Source organism: Gossypium hirsutum, chromosome D05 (genome assembly GCF_007990345.1).
Source record: "Gossypium hirsutum isolate 1008001.06 chromosome D05, Gossypium_hirsutum_v2.1, whole genome shotgun sequence".
NCBI lineage: Eukaryota > Viridiplantae > Streptophyta > Magnoliopsida > Malvales > Malvaceae > Gossypium > Gossypium hirsutum.
The window spans coordinates 46,590,125-46,608,928 of NC_053441.1; the positions used below are offsets into that span (position 1 = coordinate 46,590,125).

The 18,804-nt window shown below is 32.7% G+C and overlaps 1 protein-coding gene across 3 annotated transcripts; it reads right to left on the bottom strand.

Annotated features, from left to right (window-relative positions):
* Positions 1–286: 286 nt before the first annotated feature.
* Positions 287–3,616, bottom strand: LOC107903805 (uncharacterized). 3 transcript variants are annotated; one of them, XR_005913428.1, is made up of 6 exons: positions 3,268–3,615; positions 2,933–3,165; positions 1,939–2,038; positions 1,520–1,574; positions 931–1,023; positions 287–625 (listed from the first exon to the last, which is right to left on the bottom strand). XR_005913428.1 is itself a non-coding variant. In XM_016829974.2 (6 exons), the coding sequence occupies exons 1-4, from the start codon at positions 3,309–3,311 to the stop codon at positions 1,563–1,565; spliced, it is 351 nt and encodes a 116-aa protein (XP_016685463.1). In that variant the 5' UTR covers positions 3,312–3,616; the 3' UTR covers positions 287–625; positions 931–1,023; positions 1,520–1,562. The 3 variants fall into 3 exon arrangements, 2 of the variants coding, with proteins under 2 accessions (XP_016685463.1, XP_016685462.1); XM_016829974.2 differs by having other exon boundaries at positions 2,933–3,127; positions 3,268–3,616; XM_016829973.2 differs by having other exon boundaries at positions 2,933–3,127; positions 3,251–3,616.
* Positions 3,617–18,804: the final 15,188 nt, after the last annotated feature.

An 18,804-nucleotide genomic window follows, 5' to 3' on the forward strand; every position in this document is an offset into this window, starting at 1 on the left:
ACAAATGCCGCTATAAAACAAACCTTTAGTGACGCTTCTCGCAAAAACGCCGCTAGAAACATATCGTGCAAAAAAATATTTTAATGAAATAATATTTATTTTTATGATAAATATTATATTATGTTTTATTTTTTAAATTTGAACTTTAAATATACTTTTAAGGATAAATAAAAAAATATTATTTAAATTAAATTTTCTACAAAAATGATAAAATAAGGCAAATAAAGGAAGCTTAAATAATAATAAAAATTAATAAAAGTGAGAAAACGTAAATAATTAATAAAAATTAAAAATTGTAAACCTCAAAATTTAGGTAAAATCAATACCAATGCAATGTAAGCCATTGTTGAGTCCAATACAAGTGAAGAAACTAAGATCTTAAGAAGAGAATCCTATTTTACAAACAGTAGTAAATGCAACTGACAAGAAATATCCATACTTTGTCCAGTATTTATATTGAAAAATCAGATCAGAAGAAGCAATCTCTTTGCACACCATTTCAATTCCTAGTAAGGCCTTCGAAAGTAGTTGATGAAAGTCGGCATACACATCCGATCAATCAGCTTTCAGTTTCAGAATTTCCTTGGCAGTCCTTAAACGAAAATAGGGCATAGGGCATGTGTTCCTACATAAGCATGGAAAAATCCAACTCAGTTCAAAGACAAATAACTAGATATCGTGTTTCTAACGAATGAATGTGCATGTGAGAGTATCTCCAATATGTACTTCCGCCTTTTGTTATATATTTAGGCAGATAGACAATAGATTTTACATCCTAACAACTACTGCCCTGAGTACTAGAGTTTAATCACAGAAAAATCAAAATAAAACATGAACTACAAGGATAAAAAATTGTTCCATGGACTTACCTGCAATAAATATATCATGCAAAACAAATGATTGATTCAAAGTGTTAAGATAAATACTTACTTTATCACAGTCCAATAGGCAATAACCCAGCTTCCTTTGTGAAGTCTATCTTTTGACAGCTCTATAATTATAGCCACTTTCCGGATTCACTAACTGAGCATCATAATTTAGAAACGAAAAAGTAGTTTAGAAAATGATAATTACAAAGACTTACATGAACAAGCAAAGTAAAGTATGGGAAAACTGAAGGTAGAAGCAAGCAACTACCTTTTTATAGAAGAAGGTATTGAAGAAATGGCATAAGAACATTATGTAAACATGACAGATTTCAGAAAAAAATGTACATTTGCTTGCTTGGTATAATGTACATTATTTTCAATAAATAAATAAATAAATGGGGCTAAAAGTATGAATGAAGTTATGAAGCTAACGGATTCTAAAATTTTCTATTTGGTATAATGTGTATAGTCAACACAGTTGGCAGTTTAACTTTTTTGATTTCCAAACACATTTTCCCTTCCTTTTTTCTTACTATGTAAACCCTAACCATGCAATCTCGGGATATATTCAAGATAATACACTTCTTAAAGCAAAATTTTCAAGATAGAAAATATAATACACTTCTATTTGACAAACAAACCTATCATACCTGACTAAGAAGTTTTGGTTTGTCTTGTGTTGAAAATGTAACTTCATGCATGGGCCTGCATCAGCACCAAAGAATGTAAATTTCACCATCCAAATGGATAGAAAGTATATATAAAGCTTCACCAAAAATGACAGAAGCATCGGTATGTGAATGGTAAAGCAGGAAGATTCTCATAGATGATTTTAAATGCACAAATATGATGTCTAAGAATTAAAAAGAACAAAAGCACATTAACAGATCAATTGAGTCACACTTGCTACAGTCAATGCCAAAACTAATAATTGAACATTTACACCAGTATATCAAAACTAATAATTTGCAGACCAATTTTTCATACACAGTAAATCACGTGATACAAGAAAATAAAAAATAGAACAAATAATGGAAGAAATGCATCATTAAAGAAATAATGAGCTTACTTGCATCCACCAACACCTCAATGCAACATCACGTACAATTTTATCAGGCAAGGTAGCTGCAATCTTTATGTACTTCATAATACTTGGCTCATCTTTATACCTATATACAAATACATTAAAGTAAAAGCCAACACTTAATCTCATCTCAAAAAGAAGACATACCTAATAAATACCTCCTTAAAAATAGTTATACCATAAAACGTATCAGCAAAAACACACATTAGAGAATCTATTACTTAATATTAACTTCGTTCACCTAGATTAGGTTTCGTATATTAGTAGCACAAATTAGAAGACTTGCATACACAGTAAGAAAAGAAATAATTATTACATACTTTTCGAGACTGTCCTCCAATATATAATGTTCGTCAATAGACCACTCAACAGCAAACCCTGCCTCATGCTTCTGCCGATTTCACCCAAAATCCACTTTACCCATAAACTCAGACCAAATTCAAATATAAAAAAACTTCCTTACTTCCACCTCATTATCTCATGCTTGCATATCAAAAAAACTTTATTCAATTCAGCAGCTCAAAAACTTACAGTTGCATAAGGAGAACAATACCAAAAACAGTAACAAAAATGTCATATAATCTCATTCTGAGAATGTTTTTTTAATTTATATACTTCGGTCTATATGTCCTAATCCATTTATTTGTTTTTTCTTAGTTGTGTAAAGCTCATATTAAAGTTTTATGTATAAAGTTAAATCAAAACTAAAGTTATATATATAATAACACCAAATCAAAGTATCTCTATCACACTGCAACACGAATCAAATTCATGTGTAATTTGAAACTTAACACTTTTAAATTATTAAATCAATTAAAAAATAAGATGAACGAAAGATTTCTATAAGTTAACCATAACGATTGCAGCAATTTATATCTCTAATATCTACAAACAACAATTATTTACTCAAATATCGCTGTTTCTCAATATATTTGCAACTTGTATTAGCAAATTTAAGCATAAGAATAGGAAACCATACCTTTCTTTTCTGTCTTGAAGATTCTTCATCTGTTCCTTGTAATGATTCTCAATATACTGCTTGGCAGCAGCGGCTTTTCGTTTGGTGATATTGGAAAGAGCTTCTTCATCCGTAATCCCGTCTTGATTCCCTTCACCTCCTCCACCTCTGCTGCTTGACGACGCTTGATTTTTCTTCGATGACCTCATCTTATCCCTGCAACAGCCCCAACATCTCTAACAAAAATAAGGGGTCTATTTGAAAGCGACAAACAAGATTGAGGGAGTGATGAGCTTATTGTTAGGAAAAAAAATTAAAGGAAGAATGAAAAGTATTCACTTGAAACAGTGGCTAACTTTCGAGGGACATTGAGAAAAGCAGAGTAACGGATTCTCGCCATGGGAGTGTCTTGGCACGGGAAAATGGAACGTGTGTGGATACACTGGCATTGGGTATAAACAAAAGGGTGTTTTTTTGTTAAACGTTTGCAGCGAGGATAGCCATTGGAGAGCAGAAGAAGGAGGGGAAGTAGAGAAAACGATGGAGGAGTTCAAAACGATGAAGAATGGGTGTTTTTTTGTTAAACGTTTGTTAGGGTTTGGAATGGAAAACTGTTTTGTAATGGGAAGGGAACTAAAAAGATTGGAAGATGGAGGGAAAATCAAATATTTTCTGAGAAAATATTGTCGGCCATGGGAAGATTAGGGATTTCAGGGGGGAAATTTGGGGTAAAATGGCGCCATAATTTCAAAGTAAAAAAAACACCGTTATTATTTACCTTTTGCGGCGTTTTTTATAAAAACGCTATAAAAAATTATTTCATTTTAAACAAAACGATATCGTTTTGCTCTACTAAAAATATTTTATTTTGTCTGTTAAAAAATTATTAGTTAAGTGATTTTATAAAATATTTTTATCATTTTTATAAATTAAATTTTTATTAAAAAAAACCAAGTAATCTCAAAATAAATATCGTATATTTTAATAAAAAATAATAAAATAGTTGTAATTAATTATTAAGTTAGAATTATCCAAATTAAATAATTAGCTATATATCCATATCATTTTTATCTCATTTTTATTTTTGTATTTTTTTTCTTATAATTTGGTCCTATCCAAATTAAATAATTAAATATATCAAATATATCAAATGGTTTAGATTAAATATTTTTAAATATAAAAGCATTAATTGTATAAAATTGTATCATTTAACAAATCTCAAATAAACCTTAAACCCTAAATTAGCCATTCAATATACATAAAGTCTATCTATTATATATCTCTTAAATAAGATAAACTATACTCATAATTTTAATATATTAAATTTATTATTATCTCTTTTACAATTATATAAGAACATATTTAATATATAAATTTAAAGAACTAATTAATCTAAACCCTAACCCAACCTTTGAATCCCAAATCTTAAACCCTAAATCCCTAACTCTTAACCCCTAACTCCTAACCCTTAAACCTTAAATCCCAACCCTTAAACCATAATCCATAATCCATAATCCCTAAATCCATATATAATTATTTGATCACGGCGGGGGCAAGGCAAAACACTCAAATTAAAAAAATGAACTGAGCACTAAAAATACTGAACCGGGATGGGATAAGATGGGGATATCCTTGGATATAGCTTATATTGATTTTGAAAAACCAAATCTTCACACGATTTTGAAAAACCAAATTAATATTATCTCTTTTACAATTATATAAGAAATTAATTGATATATAAATTAGAAAACACTAGTTAATCTAAACCCTAAACCATAAACTTAAACCCTAAAACCATAAACCCTTAACACATAACCTCTAAACCTTAAACTCCAGCCTTTAAACCATAAACCATAAACCATAACCCCTAAACCCATGATCCATAAACCATAAACTCTAAACCATATACCCTAAACTATAGTGATAATTAATTCAATATTTTAAAATTAATACTATCTCTTTTACGATTATATAAGAAATTATTTAATATATAAATTAAAAAAATCAGTATTGTATCCAAAAAACTTTAAAATTATTTTAAATAATAGTATTTTAATTTTTTCATTTTTAACAAATATTTTAAATTATTTTAAATCCCTGAGCATTAGCGGCGCTTTTTAGAAAACGCCGTTAAAAATAGAGCATTCGCGGCGTTTTATCAAAAATACTGCTAAAGCCCTGAGCATTAGCGTCGCTTTCCCAAAAACGCCGCTAAAGCCTGAGCATTAACTACGCTTTCTCAAAAACGCCGCTAAATCCCCGAAAGCTCAGAAAACGGCGTCGTCGAGCTTAGGTTTTTTGCTGCGCTTTTCGAGAAACGCCGCTAATGCTTGTTTTTAGCAGCGTTTTCCATAAATACTCGATCTTTAGCGGCGTTTTCTATAAAGCGCCGCTAATGCTCGATCTTTAGCGACGTTTTTTATCCAAACGCCGCTAAAAACGCCGCTAAAGGCCTGTTTTGGTGTAGTGTTTTGTGTAGTTTATGCTCTTCCGAGCTATCTTGGTACGATGTAGTTCACTTGTGTGTCCGAGTCTATTTTTTACAAAGGTTGCATTGAGTGAAATGTTAATCTGAATATGAAATTGATTAATGAATAAATAATATGAAATTATATTCTATACACCTTTATAAATCTTGTTATATGGAAACTGTAATCAATTATAAGGTCAAATAAGAAATTATATGATTATTATAGTGCTTGAGATTGTGGCTATGATATTTGATACATGAGTATATATGTTTTCCCTTACTTTCCTTGTATTGTAATGTTTATGTGCTTTATTTTAACTAGGCTTATGTTTAGTTCACTTGGCATTTAGTATGCTCACTTATGAATAAGGTAAGTATAACAAATTTTATTTGAAATTATTAAGCATTATATGTTAACACGCCATTGTTTTCTTGCGGATCGATTTTTTACTAGCGAATTCTCGAAGCTCTACTTGAACTAAGCATCACACTATCCATAAGGCAATAAGAGTATGCAAATTATGTACTAAATGTTGTACTATGTACTTACGGTGTCTTTTGCATGTAGTGGTTAAGTTTGATATTTATTGAGCATGATCATGTCGATGAGGTTTGCATGTGCTAATGAAAGTTTGAATGATGTTTATCACATGATTTTGATTTCTACAAGTCATTGAATTGGTTTGGTAATGTTTAAGGTCAAAATAGGTGATATTTGGGTCTTGTCATAATTGTTTCAGTACTTAGGCATTGAGTTATTGGAACAAGTAAGATAAGATAGAATTTAACATGCTACAGTAGCAGGGACATGTATCAGTACATCACCCCATTTGTACCAATGCCAGTGCCTTGCACTTATAAAGGAGTTTTTTTAAGCTCTGAGGTTGACCCGAAGGTTCATGGCCTCTTCCGTGGGCAGGACTTGAGCCGGGACATGTTATAAAATTGTTTTAAAAGCCTTCAACAGGCCTTTAACTTTTTTTAGTGATTTTATTAAAATATTTTATACTTGAATTCTTAGATAGTTTCAAAGATCATTGCTATTACATGCTTCGGTAGCATCTTCCATCTGTACTAGTCGTCAGGACGAATGAGGGGTGCTACATTACCCGTCCATTTCCACAGGCATCCCATTGATTTTTTCATCAGTGAAATAGAATTTCACATTTTTGTATGAAGTTTTCACTATTCAATTTTAACTTTTGCAAACCAGTTATGTTTGTTCTTTTGATTCACTTGTTATTTTACTTGATTTTTAGATTTGAACTTACCTTCTTGGGTCCACCGTTTTATAGGATTTATTTAATGCACATTTTCATGACAGTTGGTTCTCTTACTTCATTTTAATTTTATTTGATTTGTTCAAGGTTATTTGATGTGGCGATTGTTCATTATTGATATTAACATCAGCTTTGATTTGTTTGGTACATTTGCTTTCATGATTTTTTTAAACTTTTGAGTATGAATGTAAATTTAATTATAAGGTTTAGAGTTAGACATTTTTGTTGTAGTATCAAAGGATCCTGCTCATTATAATGTTGGACGTAGAAAGAATTGCTCTAGGAACTGTTGCATTCCAAGTGTTTGTGAATTTCCCTTTAAAAACTTTGCTTGCTTTTGAAAGCATTTCAATTTGTAATAAGATCATAGCTCTTCTTGCAGCCATGGTGCAAAAAGAAAGGTCAACCAAAAATATAATCCAATATAATTCTAAAATTCCAATTTAATGTCTTATTTCCTTTCAAGCAATCATGATCATGGAGTTTGCTTTACTACATGATCATAAAAAATTGGTTCTTTTTAAAATGTTCTGTCAATAATATATCTTCATTAATATTTGAAAACTCATACAAACAATTCATCTATGATGCAAAGCTTAAAAAAATTATAGAATGAAACAAATAGAAGAAGCTACAAAAGAAGCTGATGACATTTTCGTTACAAAGCCTTCTCTTAAAAAGAGTAAGAAAGAAAGGAAGAAACATGAAGATACAAAGAAGAAAGTTGAAGCAAGTAGAGCAGAACTTGAGTTATTACTCACTGATAACAAGGGAGCTGATACTGGTCTTACGAATAAAATTAAAAGCTAAAAAGGCTAAGAGAAAAAAGAAAAAGGAAGTTTTGGATGTGGAAAAGATACCAGTTGTCAATGATGATCCATGATTTTCTGCTCTCTATCCATTACCTCTTTATGTTTTGGATCCCACGAACCCACAGTTTAAAAGGTAACAGTAAACTTGCAATTTATATGTACTTGTGTGTTTTAGAAGAGATGTAAGACAAATACCAGGTCATACAAGGTGTTTGACTTTGTTTCTCTCCTCTGAACTAGTATGTTGATTTCCCAACATGATTACCGTTGCACTAAGTTTTAATTCTGAGGGTTTTTGGATCTTTTATTTGGGTTGTTACCTGGCTAAAAGGTATAGGTGTTCTTTGTTGTAGGAATGCAACACATAAAACAATTGAAATAAACTAAAATTGCCAAGCATCTCTGTGTATATGACATCAAGTGTGAGGTATATTGATTAGCATCTCTATTGTGCATTCACTCTATTCAAAGTGGAGACATCTACTATGGTGTTTATTCTTGATACATATAATTGCATCAACTGATGCTAACTTATTTTTTTTCATTGATGTTTAGGTGATTTGAAATGAATATGGCTTTATTGCCCAGGTTATCAAGGGCCGCCACCTTAAGAAGAGGTCAATTGAGCTAAAATTAGGACATCATATCTAAAACTTAATGACTAACTTGGTGTCTTAGCTTAGCTAGCTAGAGTCTCTTTGTATCTATCTCTATTATTTTTCTACATCCTAATTAGTCATATATAGAGGTCCTCTTTGTGGTGTAGACATCGTTTTTGTCCGAGCTCAATTGGGGGCCCATTTAAATTTTGTTCTCTCTTGGGTCGTTCGAAGCCCACCCGATTTTAGTCTATTTGAGACCTTTATTTTTCTTTTTTCTTTTTCTTCTTTCTTTTTTGGGTCTGTTAAAGACCCAAATTATTATTACTATCATCACTACTATTACTATTATTAAATACTATTATTATCATTTTTTACAAATAAGCAAGATTAAAAAAACAATATATAAACATGACATGAAATGAAAAAGTAGAGGCTTTTCATTATTTTTGTTCTTAAACAAAAAAGGTAAAAAAAAAACACAACAACTACAAGCATTCTATTTCTTTTTGTTTTTCGTTTCTTCTATCTTTATTTTTTGGCCATAGGCATGTCATGAGGGATTTGATTTTGAGTTCCGATGAAGGGGACATCACCGGACCATCGGTCCTCCGCCCCTAGGAGCCCCCAAAAATCCCGCTTTTTCCATCCCCTTGCTAAAATAAAAGTTTCTTTTAATAAAAAAAAGTTTAATTTTGGGAAAAATAGTGTTTTTTTTAATGGATAAAGTTTAGATTTTGAAAAAAACTAAAAATCTGTTTTTTTAGTTATTTTAAAGGAAAGTTTAAATTTTTAAAACAAAGTTTTAATTTGTTTTCAACTATTTCAAAGTAAAAGTTTTAATCTTTAAGAAAAATAGTATTTTTTTTAAAAAAGGAGAAAGTTTAGATTTTGAAAAATAAAAATATATATTTTTTATTTATTTTAAAGGAAATTTTAATTTTTAAAACAAAATTTTGATTTTTTTTAATTACTCCAAAATAAAAACTTTAATCTTTAAGAAAATTAATATTTTTTTTTCAAAAAAGGAGAAAGTTTAGATTTTGAAAAATAAAAATATGTTTTTTTAAGTCATTTTAAAAGAAAGTTGAAATTTTTAAAATAAAGTTTTGATTCTTTTAACTATTTCGAAATAAGGTTCTGATTTTTAAGAAAAGTAATGATTTTTTCTAAAGAAGTTGGAAGAGGAAGAGATTTTTTTTTTGAAAAACAATGAGGTTAAAATGAAAGAATGAATAATTTTTATTATTATTTATAGGTGCCAAAAATGGATAATTTATTCTTACCCCCTTACTTTTTAAATTTATAAAAATACCCCATTTTTTGCAGCACCACCCTTGCTCTCTAACCTATTTACATTCGTAACCCTTTTATTATTTAAATATTCGATTTAATCTGGAATTTAAAAAATAAAGACAAATTAATTGCTACACCAGTCATCTGTCTTTCGCATTTTTTTATCTTTTAGTCATAAAATCAAGCAATGTCATTTTGTTTCCATCTTTAAGAAATAATTTACACTTATATCTTCCATTTCACTTGCATTTATACATTATATATTTAATGTTAATTATGCACTTTATTTTAATATTTTAGATTTATTCACACTTGTATAATTTTTATTTATTCTTATTTCATTTTATTTATTTTCATGTTTATTTATATATTTTTTTACACATTCCCTTTACATACATTTTAATATTATTTATTCATGTTACCTTGATTATTTTATTGTATTATGAATAAGATGTATTATTGTTATTATTATCATCATGTTAATGTCTTTTTTATTTCATTTATTTAATTTTTCTTTTTATTATTGTCATTTTGAAAGAGTTTTAACTTTTCATTAACTTTAGCCAATTTAATTAATTTTTTTATTACTATCCGTTTTAAAAGAGTGAAATTTAGATAATTTTTCCATCCTATAATTGTTGACATGAAGTTAATTAAGTAGGTGTTATATTTTAATGAAATCATAAAGTTTTTACATTTAGATTTAGGTTAGTCTTTAAGATCTCACTTACCATTTACCTAAGAAAAACTATAAATAATATGTAAGTTATTTTTTAGGGTTTTAAATTAGTTTTAAATATCGTATAGAGGATTAGAATCTTATGTTAATATTTAAATATTTTTTAGGACTTTATTCAAGATTAAAACTAAAGATTTTGTATGTGAATTGATAAAGGATGAGATGGATGAACACGAAAGCGAATCGTAAAGTTTGTCAAAATTGCGGATTTGACATAGGGCTCTAAACGTTCGGAAAGAAATTTGGATTTTGACACAACCTGAAATGAAATTGAATGCATGTCAGATAAAAATAATTAAAATAAATAACTAAAATAAAATAATAAATCAAAGATTAAGGAAGCGAATAAAGAAGATAAATGGAAAGATAGAACGTGGTGTGTAGAAGTCCTAAGAAGCCTTAGAAACACGAAGAATCCACAATCCCCTTCAAGCGGCTCTAATTTCCCCTCCAAGATAGAAATCTTGACAAGAAAAAGTTTGAAGATGATCCCCACAATCTAAAAAGATTATTAAAACTCTTCTAAAAGAAACTCAAGAGAAATTCTTTAAAAAAAAACCCAAAGAGAATTTATTAACTCAAAAGAGAAATAGAATAATAGTGAATTGAATGAATTGTGTACAATGCAAAGACCTATATATAGGCTAGCTAAATAAATCTAAATACAACTCCTAAGTATATTAGAACTCTAATTTAATCTAAACAAGAAGTAGTTTTAAACTAAATTTTATTGTTAATATAAAACTCCAAAATAACTTAAAATACTTAATAATTATCAAAAATTTAGAATAAAATAATAATAAAATAATAAGATCTGAAAAATATAATATTGGGCTCATATATAATAAAAATTAAGTCTAAAACTCCAACCCAATATGATTTAAACTCGAATTAAAAGCCCAAAATTCGTAATTACCGTCATAATCCCGTTCAGAAATTCTGCTTGTGCAGTCTTCACTAAAACGGTCATAACTTGAGCTCCCGAACTCAAAATCGAGTGATTCAAAATGCGTTTCGAAACTAAGAGATAGGTCTTCAAATTCCATGAGACATTTCAACCCAAAAATGTCAAGATCCCCTCCAAAAAGTTGTTGCAAGTCTGCTGATTTCCCAAGCCTGAAAATTGGCAGTTTTGATGATTGGAATCTAATAAATTTCACCTCATTCGTGCATGTATCATGAATTGTAAATCATGAGTAAGTCTTTCTAAGTATTTTATTTTAGAAAATTTTTAAAGATAGCTAATAAATGTTATTTAAGATTTATTATTTTAGGATTTTGACGAATTTAAATCTTAAATCAAGAATTTTAAAGTAAGATAAATCATAAACCCGACATAGGATACTTTCATAAGATATTGGTAGTTTCAACGTTATTAATTAATTATTTTAAAATAATAATTATTATTATAATGAAAGATCGAATAAGTTGTAAATGTATTTTAATATTTCTCTTAATTCATTGGTAATTTCTAGGTTTTTTTTAGAATTCTAAAATAGAATTAATTTTAGGAATTAAAGGTATGTTACTAGGATTATTTAGGTACCCTTTAGGGTTCCCGTTAAACTTAAAAATCTCTAATTTAAGTTTCAAATTAGATAAGTTTGGTGAACACATCTTAATCGAGCTACAAGTAAACAAGAGGCGTTTCCTTTAGAGTTTTTATTTAAGATTTCCATAAGATTTTAGCTTAGATTAAGACATTAATATGCTTAAATAAAAAAAATCTAGCTCTTAAGACCCCGTAGGACTATCCCTGGATAGGCATTGTGGGGGTGTTATAACCTTCCCCACACGTAACCGTACTCCCGAACCCGAAATTTGGTGATGAGATTGAGTCTAGATTTTTAGGATTTTTCCATAGTATTAATTCTAGATTTTTAGATGATAGGTGGCTAACCAACCTAGCCCTAATTGGTTAGTGGCGACTGTACGTAATTTAGTCCCTCCGTGTCTAACTTTGCTTACTAGGCCCCCGTACTCTTATTTAAGCAACGTTATGACATGTGGTTTGGGAGCCTAGATTCTATGTCTTCTAATCAGTTGATCTTTGTAGCTTTGTCTATGCTCTTCTACCTTATATTATTTATCTTAAATACAGAACAAGTTAGTCTTTTACCAAGTCTATAGCCTGTATCAGTGCCAAGATGGTGTAAGTGTCACGGGCCAAAGTGCAAAGCACGTGACCATGGCATAAGATGCGCCCCATGGAGGTCTATCGATAAGATGGGGATCATTTAGCCTATGAGAACTAACTCGATTCAAAGAACTATTAGAGAAGCCTGTCAGATTGAAGCCTGGTTGGCCCGATAATAAAGATATGACAACTTAGGCTAATTTGGTAACTAATCTTAGAAGATTAAGGGAATCATATCTTGTAAATATTATATTAGATTTGATTTGATATGGTATATCTTGTAAATCCCTAAAATAAAAGGTTATTGTTAATCTTGTTCGTTGATGTAAATGTATCTTGACCGTCGGTTTTGGGGAGCTCAACTATAAATAGAGAGCCTCCCCCTTATTTGTACTCATTCCAGTGTATGTTGAATTCTTCAGAGTAATAGAATTCTAGGAGAGAGCATTTACTCAAACACCTTGTGTGTGTTCTTTTCTGTGTCTTTCTGTTGTTCTGTGTAGCTTCTTTTGCCATAAATTGCTTCCGCTCTTCAACTTGGTGCCTTGGAGGAGTTCTTAACAAATCCTCACTTGAGTAAAGGCTGACCTAGGTGAGTTTGGACGAACGGATAGCCTAAGGCTGCACGGATCGCGAGATGAAGGATCTAGCCCCGTAACAAGTGGTATCTGAGCTGTTGGTTCAAGCCAAGTGATATATAAGCTATTGGTTTGAAGGCACCATTGGGATGTCAAAAGAAGTTGTTGATCAGAGTGAGCCAATGGAGACCTGAGGAAGGGCCTGAAAAATGAGTCGATTGAGGGACTTATTGTCAGCTTTGGAGAATCGAGTCATCACTCTTGAGGAGTTCATGGGGGACGTCAAGGAGAGGATCGATGATGTCGATGATAGATTCAATGGTGCGTTACGAACAATGCAAGAGTAGCTCAGATAATTTGTGTGGGATACTAACGGTTCCTCGGAGAATAAGCTGGTTGGGAAAGATGATGCTCTCGAGGCTATGGTGACAGCTTTGAAGGAAGAGGTCAATGAGCTTAAGAGAGAGCTCAAGATTTTCAAGGTTGCCATAGTTAATGGAATGTTGGGTTCAAAGTCAAAGCCACAAGCAATGGATGTGCCCAAACCAAAAGCGTTTAAAGGGACAAGGTCCGCAAGTGAAGTGGACAACTTTCTTTGGGCCATGGAGCAATACTTCCGTGCGATGAGCATCGAGGATGATGCCAAAAAGGTAAATATTGTTGCTATGTATTTTACTGACGTTTCTTTGTTATGGTGGCGACGTAGGTCCACTGATGTGAGACGTGGTGGGATCGAGATTGAGACTTGGAGTGTAACGCTCCAAAATTTTAATTTTGGGTATTGTGAATGTGTGACATAAAATATTTGTTTGCTTTAGTGGTTATGTGTTCTTGGTGTGTTTGGGAGGTCCCAAGTTCAAGCCAGGACTTGGGAAAATTTTGGTATTTTTATGCCCTATCTTTGGTTAGTAGGCTTTTAAGTAAAAGTTGGCAAATAATTAATAAAATAGGTTTGCTGGTCTGGTGGATAAGTGGAGTGTTGGTGTGAAGGAGGTCCTGTGTTCGAATCTTGGCGTGTGCATTAGTTTTGCTCGTGCGTCTAGGAGAGTTTGAGATGGACTAAAAATTTGAGTAGTGGATTTAGTAGGGAGATTGATGGAGAGAAATAAGGGATTGGGGTGATAATCAAATATTCTGTTCATCTTTTTTTTCTTTTCTTTTTACTTTCCCAAAAATCCTGACACCCTTTTGCCATTTTTCTCTTTATTACTGCCGAATTTCTACTCTCTTTCACACTTCATCTTCTTGATTTTTCTTTTCCTACTCTGCCTCGTGTCGCTCCACATTTGTCTGCGATCGTTCGGTAAGTTTTAGATAAGTGATTCGTCTCCGTTTGTTAACTTTCTTCTGAAGTGTTTTCTTTATTCTAATTAGGGGAGGATTCAATGGCTCGTAATCACCAATCGGAGTATTAGTTTGTGTGGGAATTACTATTCATCGGTTGAAGGTAAGGTTTAGTAGCTTATGGGTTAAAACCTAGATACGAGTTCAATTTGGGATCACGTTATGTGAGATTAAATTAGTTTTATTTGTTCAATTATAGGCTTTGGAGTGCTCGGGGACTGTTTTAGCATCAAACAAAACCAGGTGTGAACCCGAAACGGAGAAAATGGGATTCGACGAAAAGCCAAAATCACTTGCTGTTTGGACAACAACAGTAAGCTAACTTTGAAAAATCACCATAAATTGTGGAAATCGAATTAGAGGATGAAAAAAAATATGGAATTAAAGCTTATTGATTCTAGTTTCTTACGAAAGAAATGTGTAAGTAATGGAATTGTAAATCGTGAGATATAATAAGTTTTGTGAGACATGGTCAGAATGAATTCGGGTTCCCCTGTTCTGACTTTGGAAAATCATAAAAAAATTGGAGAAAAATAATTAGGGATTAAAATTTACATGTTTAAATTATTAATGAGTCTATTTTCAATAGAAACAATTGGTAACATCATCAAAATTTTGTACTAAGAGATAATTAATTTTTAGAAAGGAAAGGTTGAAGCTATTAGACAGTAGAACAGGGGTAAGATTGAAGATTTTATTGTACTTATTGGCTGAACCAAAAATTCTAAAAATTTTATGGTAGAAAGGTATTTGAGTTTAGTTTCAAATAAATCAAGCAGGCCTTAATTTGGACTTCTGTAGCTCAAGATATAAATAATTTAGTAACATTGATTCAAGTAGATAGCTTTGAAGGAACATATAAGTAAAGAGTGAAAACATATATGAATATTTAGCTAGCACGGGTTACATTAAAAATGGACCACGCAGCCAAGGCCAATTTGGGCCGAGTGGGCCACACGGATGTGTGGGCCTACACGAGCAGACCATAGGGGCGTGTGAGCCCATTTTCACTAAATTGATTGCTAAGGTTGCACGGGTCGCCCAAGTCGACTGTAAACCTACTGTAGGGTCGGTAAGCATCACTTAGACCTTTAATTGTATGAACTGATTGTTTGATTTATATATGTGTTGAGCATGATGATAGTATGCTTGTATATTGAGTTGGTTATATGTACTGATGTCCTGAGATAACATGTCATGACTTGTATGTTGCATTGCATGGGGTTGGGTTGATTATATTTGGAGGAAGTATACTGAAAGGCTCTTCAGCCTAACATACTAGCAGCTTAGCTGCAAATTACTGTTTTGTGCCGTATTCGGTACTACTTAGAGTGTAGGGATGGGTGGGTTGATTTGATCCCCACATAGAGTGTACGGTTGGACAGAGATGGTGTGTAGAGGCTGGTTGGGTAGGACTTGGTTACTGAATACTTCATGACTGCTACTGTGATGGACTAAGACCCTACTGCATATTTGATTCTGTACTGAGATATGCTAAGGCCCAAACTATTACTATTACTGAAAAAGGGCTTGTCCCATGACTGATTAAACTGTTCACTGTGATTTGCTATTATTTATTTTCTGTGGGATTCCACACTGAGTTTTTCGTAAACTCACCCCTTTTGTTTAAATGTGCACAGGTAATCCCAAAATCTAGATGGATCGATGCAGCGGAAGACTCAGCGGTGACCACGATTTTGGACTTTTATGGTTTTTAACCCATATTTACGATAATTGGTTTTATTTCTATTCTATTTTTACTGCTAAGTTTTTGGGTTGTAATTGGACTTTTGGACTTTGGTTTTGGGTTTTAATTATCTTTACCTTATGGATTACAACTGTTAGTAGTAGGAAACCTCGATTTTCAAAAGAAACAAATATTTCTCCTAAACGCATGATTGTTTAATCTATTTTAAAAGATTCCACAAATGAATAACATTTTGAAACTATCTATTAAATGAACAACACAATTTTGGAACTAATAAGATATTAAGATAAGGAATTTAATGGAAATGGTTTTAACGCGACCACATGGTTTTCAAACACCCTATCATGTGAGATCGCTAGATCTGGCCATAATGTCTGGTCCGGGTTTAGGGTGTTACATGGAAGGACTTCCAAAAGGAATTTAAAGCACAATTTTACTTTGAGTATGCTGAGAATGAAGCTCGAGCAAAGTTATAGCGGCTTACGCAACGAGGCACGGTTATGGAGTATGTGTGGGAGTTCAGTGAACTCATGGTCCAGATATCTGATTTGAGTGAAAAGAAAGTATTTTCTCCTTTACGGATGGGTTGAAACCATGGGTAAACCAAGAATTGCAACGTCGAGGAGTTCAGGAACTTACCAATACCATGATGGTAGTGAAGTCCATAGTGGAACTTTCTCCGAGAAGAGACAGGTTTGAATCTTCTAAGCCTAACAAGAGGGGCAATAATGGGTACCATGAGGAAGATGAAGAGGGACATAGCTATGATAGGAAACCATGAAATGAGAAGTGGAGACTTAATAGCCCGGAAGAAAAGAGGGGAAATTTACGATGCTACTTTTGTAAGGGACCGCACATGAAGAGGAACTGCTCAAAGGTATATTCAGTTTCGGCTATCAAGAGGAATGATGAGCCGGAAGAGGCGAAGCCTACTGAGAAAAAGATATCGACGTTTAATTCGATGGTGCTTATTCCAAAGAGAAGGAATGGTGGAGAAGGGTTGATGTTTGTAGACATCAACATTGCAGGTCAAAAAAGGAGTGTTCTTATCGATACAAGAGCATCAGACTTGTTCATATCGGAAAAGACTGTGAGGAAGCTTGGTCTGTCGATTATGAAATCCTGATATGGAACTACAAATCAACGAATGGAAGGGCAAGGAAGAATTTGAGGTAATCCAATTAGATGATTACAATTATGTGTTTGGCTTAAACTTCCATGACAGGATTCAGGCATCTCTGCATCCATGGGTCGATCAAATTCATATTATCACCGGTCCATTATAAAAAATTATTGTGCTGGTGTATCGAGATATAAAGGTGGGGACAAAGGTGTTGTCGTCAATCCAACTAGTCGAGGATGTTTCGTATGGGAGGAACATCGACTCGATAGAACAAAATGTTACGAAAGCCCTTTCAGAAGTGTTAGTGGCACAAGAGATCGATATGAAGCCTGCAGATTCGACTGTGGAGCCGACACTTTTAGGAAAGGTGGGTTGTGCATCGGGCTTCGAGGAAAAAGCATTGATGCAAAAATAGTCAAGATGAGTAAATGCTGCGAGAAAGGTACATTGCGAACACTTTGATAGTGTTTTGAGTTTTGACTTGTTGGCTTGGCAAGGTCGTAGGGGCCCTTTCAAAATTATGAGCAAGGAGGCCAAGGGACTGTGGGCAATACGAAACCAAGGTGTGAGAATCAAGACGATTCAAAAGGGAACAAGTCGAAATTGAGGCAAGTTAGAGCGGAGACTTCTTGCCATCAAGATGTACCAACAAGTGCAATGGTTCAAGTGAAGATGCGATGGAAGTCGAGGCAAAGGTTCTAAAGGAAGGGACAACCCGATCGTAAGGCAAGTCGGGAAGAAGCTAAGGCAACAAAAGAGTTTAAAGGTGAATCAAGTCAATGCCATTCGGAAGTCATAATGAGGGCATTGCAAGAATGGGTGGGGGAGAATGTCACGGGTCAAAGTGCAAAGTCCGTGGCCATGGCATAAGATGCACCCCATGGAGGTCTATCCATAAGATGGGGATCATTTAGCCTACGAGAATTGACTCGATTTAAAGAACTATTAGAGAATCGTGCCAGATTAAAGCTTGGTTGGCCCGATAATAAAGAGATGACAACTTAGGTTAATTTGGTAATTAATCTTAGAAGATTAAGGGAATCATACCCTGTAAATATTAGATTAGATTTGGTATGACATATCTTGTAAATCCCTAAAATAAAGGGATATGGTTAATCTCATTCGTCGATGTAAATGTATCTTGACCTTCGGTTTTGGGGGAGCTCAACTATAACTAGAGAGCCTGCCTCTCATTTGTACTCATTCTATTGTATGTTGAATTCTTAAGAGTAATAGAATTCTGAGAGAGAGCATTTACTCAAACACCTTGTGTATGTTCTTTTCTGTGGCTTTTTGTTCTTTGTAGCTTCTTTTGGCATAAATCACTTCCGCTCTTCAACTCAGTGCCTTAGAGGAGTTCTTAAGGAATCCTCACTTGAGTAAAGACTGACTTAGGCGAGTTTGGACGAACGGATCGCCTAAGGCTGCACGGATCATGAGACGAAAGATCTAGCCCTGTGACATAAGCAGGAAAGATTGTTGAAGTTGTATCCGAGATGCGACAACGTTGGCCGAACCAAGCCATTGTAAGGATTTGATCCAACCATTGCTTTCTATGGTTTAGAAACAATAGATTGGGTGAAGGAATTGGCAAAGCAACACTTAATGTGGACTATATTAGCTTTGAGAAGGTTCTTAAAGATATTGAAAGTTTTTACAAGGAAATAGGATTGGTCATGAATATATCTATTTACAAAAATTTCACTTTTTTATTTGCTTATAAGAATGATTTTGGGCTACTTGAGGCCGTTTCGTATTCATCATTTATCTAAGTTCCTTTTTCAAACTAAGTTGTTTTCATTTATTT

Bases quoted from the DNA above. Each gene is read 5' to 3' on its own strand.
- LOC107903805 (XM_016829973.2), bottom strand. From the start codon at position 3,360: ATGCCAGTGTATCCACACACGTTCCATTTTCCCGTGCCAAGACACTCC. The intron at 3,128-3,250 runs GTGAATACTTTT...GGGCTGTTGCAG, and splicing joins AAAGTTAGCCACTGTTTCAA to GGATAAGATGAGGTCATCGA. The intron at 2,039-2,932 runs GTATGGTTTCCT...ATTTGTATATAG, and splicing joins CTTCAAGACAGAAAAGAAAG to GTATAAAGATGAGCCAAGTA.